Source organism: Rhinopithecus roxellana, chromosome 13 (genome assembly GCF_007565055.1).
Source record: "Rhinopithecus roxellana isolate Shanxi Qingling chromosome 13, ASM756505v1, whole genome shotgun sequence".
Taxonomy (NCBI): domain Eukaryota; kingdom Metazoa; phylum Chordata; class Mammalia; order Primates; family Cercopithecidae; genus Rhinopithecus; species Rhinopithecus roxellana.
In genome coordinates, this window is record NC_044561.1 from 107,496,495 (window position 1) to 107,503,414 (window position 6,920).

Sequence of the window (6,920 nt, forward strand, 5' to 3'; positions counted from 1 at the left end):
ATGTTCAACCTTGTGGAAAACAGAACAGGTTGGCTGACCCAAAACTAAATTCATTCCTACCCTCTTTACCTCATGGCCTCCCACCAGAGGTTGGAAATCCAGAAGCTTTCTCAGCCTCCTTTGCTGCTGCAGTTGATTGTTTACCCAGTCAATTCTGACCCTTGAGAATTCTACTGGGGGCACTTCTGGGAAGGCTTCTGTTTTCTTAATACCAAGGGACAAACACAGCTAACATGGCTTTTAGTCTCTTTCTGCGTTGAACTCAGACTTGATTTCTGAAGCGATGGCAGCTATGTGAGACCATGAGGTACTAAGCACTAGAATAAAAGCCAAAACACTAACGATACTAGAATGCAAAGCTACAAAGAGCCTGGTCTCTGATAACACGGTTGAGTAGCTGACCCAACGCTAGAAATTACCTCTAGACTTTCTTTTACTTGAGAAAATAAACCCTTTTTATTTAAACCATTAGCCAAATGCAATCTCAATCTCTCTTCTTTTGACAATAAATAACATCTCAGTTTACCCTCTAGGAATCACTCTTCCCCAGTAGTCACTCCTGTGATTTGGGAGAGGCTGATCCCATCCCTCTGGCTATGGAGTGGGTACCTGACCTGGACCAGTCCAAGACTTTTTTTTTTTTTTTGAGACAGGGTCTTGCTCTGTTGCACAGGTTGGAGTGCAGTGGTGTGATCATAGCTCATCACAGCCTTGAACTCCGGGGCTCAAGTAATGCTGGCCTCCCAAACTGCTGGGATTACAGGCATGAACCACCACGCCTGGCCCTTTTTACCTTTCTAAGCATCAGGTTTCTTTTATATCTTTTTTTTGTTTGTTTGTCTGAGACAGGGTTTTATTCTGTTACCCAGACCGGAGTGCAGTGGTGTAATCTTGACTCACTGCAACCTCTGCCTCCCTGACTCAAACAATCCTCCCACCTCACCCTCCTCCCAAACAGATGGAGCCACAGACATGTGCCATCATGCCTAATTTTTTATATTTTTGGTAGAGATGGGGTTTCACCATATTGCCCAGGCTGGTCTTGAACTACTGTGCTCAAGCGATCCTCCCACCTTGGCCTCCCAAAGTGCTGGGATTACAGGCGTGAGCCACTGCGCCCAGTCGTAAGCATCAGGTTTCTTAGCCATAAGAAGGAGTAAATGTACTTACCTCAAGTAGGTGTTGGAAGAATTAATACATGTCTGTACTAAGCCCTACACAAACATACTAATTAGTCACGGATATTATTTTTTCATTTTTAATTTTTTTGAGACGGAGTTTCACTCTTGTCACCCAGGCTGGAGTGCAATGGTGCAATCTCAGCTCACTGCAACCTCTGCCTCCCGGGTTCAAGCAATTCTCCTGCCTCAGCCTCCCCAGTAGCTGGGATAACAGACATGTGCCACTATGCCAGGCTAATTTTTTGTATTTTAATAGAGATGGGATTTCACCATATTGGCTGGGCTGGTCTCGAACCCCTGACCTCAGGTGATCTGCCTCCTCAGCCTTCCAAAGTGCTGGGATTACGGGTGTGAGCCACCATGCTCAACCTGATATCCTTTTATTATCATTGAACATGGCTCCTAGAATGTAAGCCTCTGAAAACAGGAGGATGTCAAAGTCTCTGTATCCTCCACAGACTTAAACAAGCCTATTACAATTCTCCGTACATAACAGGTCCTCTATAAATGTTTGCTAAATAAATGAATCTGCATAAGTTGTAGTTCGTTTTTCCCTATGTAGCTAGGCAACTGCAGCGGACAGTTCAGAATCATGAGATGCAAATAAAAGGCCTAGGAGAGGAATTCATTTTTCACCCACAGTCAAGCTGCCAAAAGAGGAAGGATGTTGGTTATGTAACGGTGGAAAGGAAAAGAAACAGACGAGATACTTACCAGCAAGGTGTCCAGTGCGTCAATGAGAGTCAGAGAAAAACTGCAAAAGGACAGAAATCCCAGCCGCTTAGTAAGAAAATCAAATACCAGACATTATGGCTGCCCTAGATCTGATCCCCCTAAAAGTAAACGAGGCAAAGTAATGCCTCTGCCTGTCCCACTTACAGTCACAACAGAGAAGCCACAGTGAAAATCGCAGGGATCCTCTGACCCACTTAATGCACCTGGGAGGGTTGGCTGATGTAGCTCCATTGTAATTAAATACATCACCTATATTCTGGCATTCTCCTCTGCCATTGGGAGGCAGTATACGATTGTAGCTTGAAGCACAGGCTTTTCACCAATTTTCACGTCTAGGAATTTACCCCACAGTGAACAGCTGTTTGACAGTGTTCAGGGTAGTATTGTTTAGAACAGCAAGAGGCTGGAAAGAACCCAACTGTCCGCCCATTAATGGGTGATTAAACTGTGTTATAAACAGTGCAAAACTATGAAGTTATCAAAAAGATTGTCATCAAGACTTCTATGGCTGATGGAAAGATATTCGAATTGTTTTTAATGAAAAAGACAGGGTGGTTTAGTATGTTTCCATCTGTGTTTCAAAAAGACATACTTACTGACAGAGAGCAGATCAGAAATTGTTAGGGTCAGTGGTGGTGCAGGGATAAACTATAAAGGGCCACAAGGGAACTTTTTAAGATGACAGAAGTGTTTCATATCTTGACTGTGATGGTGGTCACTATGCACTTAAAATGAGCGTAGGCCGGGCATGGTGGCTCATGCCTGTAATCCCCCAGCACTTTGGGAGGCCGAGGTGGGTGGATCACCTTAGGTCAGGAGTTCAACACCAGCCTGGCCAAATGGCAAAACTCTATCTCCACAAAAAAAATTATCCAGGTGTGGTGGTGGGCTCCTGTAATCCCAACTACCTGGGAGGCTGAGGCAGGAGAATCGCTTGAAGCCAGAAGGCGGAGGTTGCAATCACACCATTGCACGCCAGCCTGGGAAACAACAAACTCCATCTCAAAAAAAAAAAAAGAGTATACTTTATTATACGTAAATTATGCCTTTAAGAAGTTCATTTTAAAAAGATACACATACACACATCTATATGTATAATGGCATAAACCAAGAATATTTCTGGAGAGATACAAAGGAAAGTTAATAGTTGGAATTCTAGGGTATGGGAGATATTTATTGTATATAATTTTTTACCACTTGAATTTGCCATTTGTATTTACTTTGTTTCAACTTAAAAAAATTAAAGCCATCACAAGTTTTTAGTTTAACTTCTCTCGACCTTAGCACATTCGTGTGTAAAACAGGGATAATGGCACCTAACTCGTAGGGGTATTAAGATAATTAAAGGAGATGACACAGTAAAATGTTTAGCACAGTGTTCAATCAATGCCAGCTTCAGCTAATGCAATGATTCTTCACTCAGCAAGGAATAAGCCAGTGAATTCCAGCTCTCATAGATTTTTATTCTAGTGGGAACGAGAAAGACAAACAGTAGATAAGTGAAAATTAGAGTATCAAAGAGTGAGAAGTGCTACAAAGAAAATAAAACAGGTAACTTGTAAGAGTGACTTAAAAGGCAGTCGTGGGTCATTAGGGAAGCGGATGCTGAGGAGGTGACTACTGAGCTGAGATCTGAATGACAAGTAGCAGCCAGTTATGGGAGGAAAACGGGGAGAGTGTATTTCAGGCACAGGGAACACCAATTACAAACAGTTACGTTTTAGGAGTGTCACACTCCTTCCTTGACCTGAATGCCCACCTACACAATGAAAAGGTTGGGTTTTCTAATTCTTGGAGCCCTTCCACGGTTTCTTGTTACTCCAGAAATTGCCTATGTCCCCACAGCTGGTGCCTGTTACTGCTGGCGCTGAGCCCAGCGATCCAGCCCACCCGGCTAATCCAGGACTTTTTTTCACTGCGAGAGGCTAAATGGATCCTGGAGGCGATAGCAAGAATTGGAGGGAACGCGGTTGTAGCTCATCTGGGTGCTTTCCGGTGCCGGTGAGGAGACCATGAAGCCACCAGCCCCAGCTGACCCGCCCGCGTAGGCCCGGAAAGTCAGACCCTGGCCGCCCCTTGCCCCTCCGCTCGCACTACCTGCCCCAGGTGTCGTGCCCGTCACAGGTGAGAGGTCGTAGCTCATCGAAGGGAAAGGCATTCTCCAGGTAGCTGTCGTAGGCGTGGTAGAACATGGCCTTGACTCGCTCCCTGGGCGTGGGACGAGAAATCAGGCATGGGGCCAGAACACAAAAACAAGCGGGGGAAGAACAAGATACAGGGCGGAAAGTGGGAATCACTAGCTGATTTCTGCTTGGGACCTAGTGGCGGGGTCCGAGCAAGTCGGGGTAGGAGACCTGGGATGGACAGAAAGGGAAGGGACCCGGTTCGCGCATCCCATTCCCTAACTGCGAAAGGGCGGGAACCTGGCCTCCTTCACCTGTAGTGGGCGGGATCTGGCGCGGAGCCGTCGGGACCTGGCGCACCATGGTGCAGGGGCAGCAGCGCGCACAGGAGGCCAAGCGAGATGAGCAGCCGGAAAGGCATAGAGCTCGTGTCCTCTCAGCGGCCCCGCAGCAGCAGCAGCCACTGCCACCAGCTCATCCTGGGAGCTGCTGCGGGTTCTTCCGGGGACCCGCGCCACTGCGCCTGCGCGCTGAGAAATCAGCCGCTCACTTCCGGACCACAAGCCCCGGAATGCAATGCGCAGTGAAACGTGGCCGAAGAGCAACTTGGGATATACGCTTTCGGAAGCGCTGATCAACGTGTCTTAAAGACGGTGGCTGTTGTTACTACTGTTGTTAATTAATGTTTTAATAATAACAGCTAGCGTGCATTGAGCACTTATTGTGTACTAGTACTGTACGAAGCATTTAAAATGCATTCTATCATATTTGTTTCAACAACCTTATTAAGCATGAAGGCTGGGTAAGCATGAGAAATGTTCAGCCTCTACCATTATTACGTAGCAGATGAGCCGCAGACAAAACTCCTCAGATGCCGGGTTAAAGAAGGAAGGAGCTTTAATCGGCTGGGAGCGTGGGCTGACTCACGTCTCAAAAACCGAGCTCCCCGAGTGAGCAATTCCTGTCTCTTTTAAGAGCTTACAACTCTAAGGGGGTCCGCGTGAGAGGGTCGTGATTGAGCAAGCAGTGGGTATGTGCCTGGGGGCTGCCTGCACCGGTAATCAGAAGGGAACAGAACAGGACAGGGATTTTTACAGTGCTTTTCCATACAATGCCTGGAATCTATAGATAATATAACCGGTTAGTTCAGGGCTCGATCTTTAATTACCAGGCCTGGAATGCAGCGGTGGGCTGTCTGACTACTGATTTCACTTCTGTCTTTAACTCCTACTTTTTATTTGAGGCAGAAATTGGGCATAAGACAATATGAGGGGTGGTCTGCTCCCCTATTTAGGGATATTAAGCTTCCCAAACCAGTTACTTGTTGATTGTATAAGATACAACTCACATTTATTTGTCCAAAACTTCCACTTTTTTTTTTTTTTAAATCTCTTGCATTTTCTGATGCTGTCACTCTTGAGGTTTCCTGAAATCCCTTCAGTTCTAGAAATTCATGACATTTCTTTCCTTCCACTTTGGGATGTGGTTACACAATCACGGTCCCTTCAGTTTCCATCTCAAACCGGAAGCTTACCCCTATCAGCCCTGTAGAATGTCTTAGGTAAGAATGAATACCTTGGTCAGGCGTAGTGGCCCAAGCCTGTAATCCCAGCACTTTGGGAGGTCGAGGCGGGTGGATCACCTGAGGTTAAGAGATCGAAACCAGCCTGGCCAACATGGTGAAACCCCGTCTTTACTAAAAATACAAAAATTAGCCAGGCGTGGTGGTGGGTGCCTGTAAATCCCAGCTACTGGGGAGGCTGAGGCAGGAGAATCGCTTGAAACTGGGAGGCGGAGGTTGCAGTGTGCCAGGATCGCACCACTGCACTCCAGCCTGGGCAAAAGAGCAAAACTCCATCTCAAAAAAAAAAAAAGAAAGAAAAAAGAATGACTACTCTGAAGCACTATAGCTTTCAGGAGGTTTGTGATCCATTTCTCCATTTCCCTTATTCCCAAGTTTCTCAAGTTTGGTCAGCACCTTAGACCACAGCAACACCCATGACTTTGGTCAGTGTGGCATGCAGTAGAACCAACCCTGGATTTGAAGTCAGATCTAGGCTCCAGTTAATTACAACTCTGTCACTCATCTATAACCTGTATATGTGACCCTCTCCTCTGGGGCTAGCATCCTTGTCTATAAATAATGAGGTGTTTGAACAAATGGATCTTTGAGATCATTTTCGGTCGAGCTTTCTATGATTCTAGGATTGGCTATCTCCTATTTGCTGAAAAAGGCACATGGAAGTGGTAGCTCAGTCTGTTGAGCCGGAGTGCAGCCAGGCTTGGTCTCCTTTGGTCCCACATCCATCCCTGAAAACATCCCCCAAGTAAGTGTCTCAAAATGCCATCCATTGATAGAATTAAATCCCTGACAACCCAGAGAGATTGAGGTGATATAGCCTAGAGGCTAAAAGTATGGGCTTTATATTTGGGCAGACCTGAGTTGGAGTACTAGCTTCATCACTTGTTAGGATATGACCCTGCCAGTTTTTCTCTGAGCCTCAGTTATCTCATCTGTATAATAGGAATAGTATTAGTACCTACTTAATAGGATTGTGAGGATTTGGTGAGCTATTGCATGTAAAGTGCCTGGCATAGTGTCTGGCAGAAGAGACACTCAGTAAATATTAGGATGTTTTTATTTTTTATTTATTTATTTATTTTTTGAGATGGAGTTTCATTCTTGTCGCCCAGGCTGGAGTGCAATGGTGTGATCTCAGCTCGCTGCAACCTCTGCCTTCTGGGTTCAAGCGATTCTCCTGCCTCAGCTTCTGGAGTAGCTGGGATTACAGACGCCTGCCACTGCACCCAGCTAATTTTTATATTTTTAGTAGAGACAGGGTTTCGCCATGTTGGCCAGGCTGGTCTTGAACTCCTGATC

General features: G+C 45.9%; 1 protein-coding gene across 4 annotated transcripts in view; it reads right to left on the reverse strand.

The window, feature by feature from the left end:
• The window catches only part of EDEM2 (ER degradation enhancing alpha-mannosidase like protein 2), a 34,011-nt gene extending 29,451 nt beyond the window's left edge, over positions 1–4,560 (reverse strand). For 2 of the 4 annotated variants that reach the window (XM_030914905.1, XM_030914903.1), the window contains exons 1-4: positions 4,354–4,554; positions 4,014–4,124; positions 2,825–2,917; positions 1,896–1,935 (exon numbers count right to left, since the gene is read on the reverse strand). In XM_030914905.1, coding sequence (XP_030770765.1) covers positions 1,896–1,935; positions 2,825–2,917; positions 4,014–4,124; positions 4,354–4,460 — 351 coding nt within the window. In that variant the 5' untranslated portion in view covers positions 4,461–4,554. Of the gene's footprint in view, positions 1–1,895; positions 1,936–2,824; positions 2,918–4,013; positions 4,125–4,353 lie in introns of all 4 variants that reach the window. The other 2 variants (XM_010386526.1, XM_030914904.1) reach the window with 2 other exon arrangements.
• Between the last annotated feature and the right edge of the window lie 2,360 nt (positions 4,561–6,920).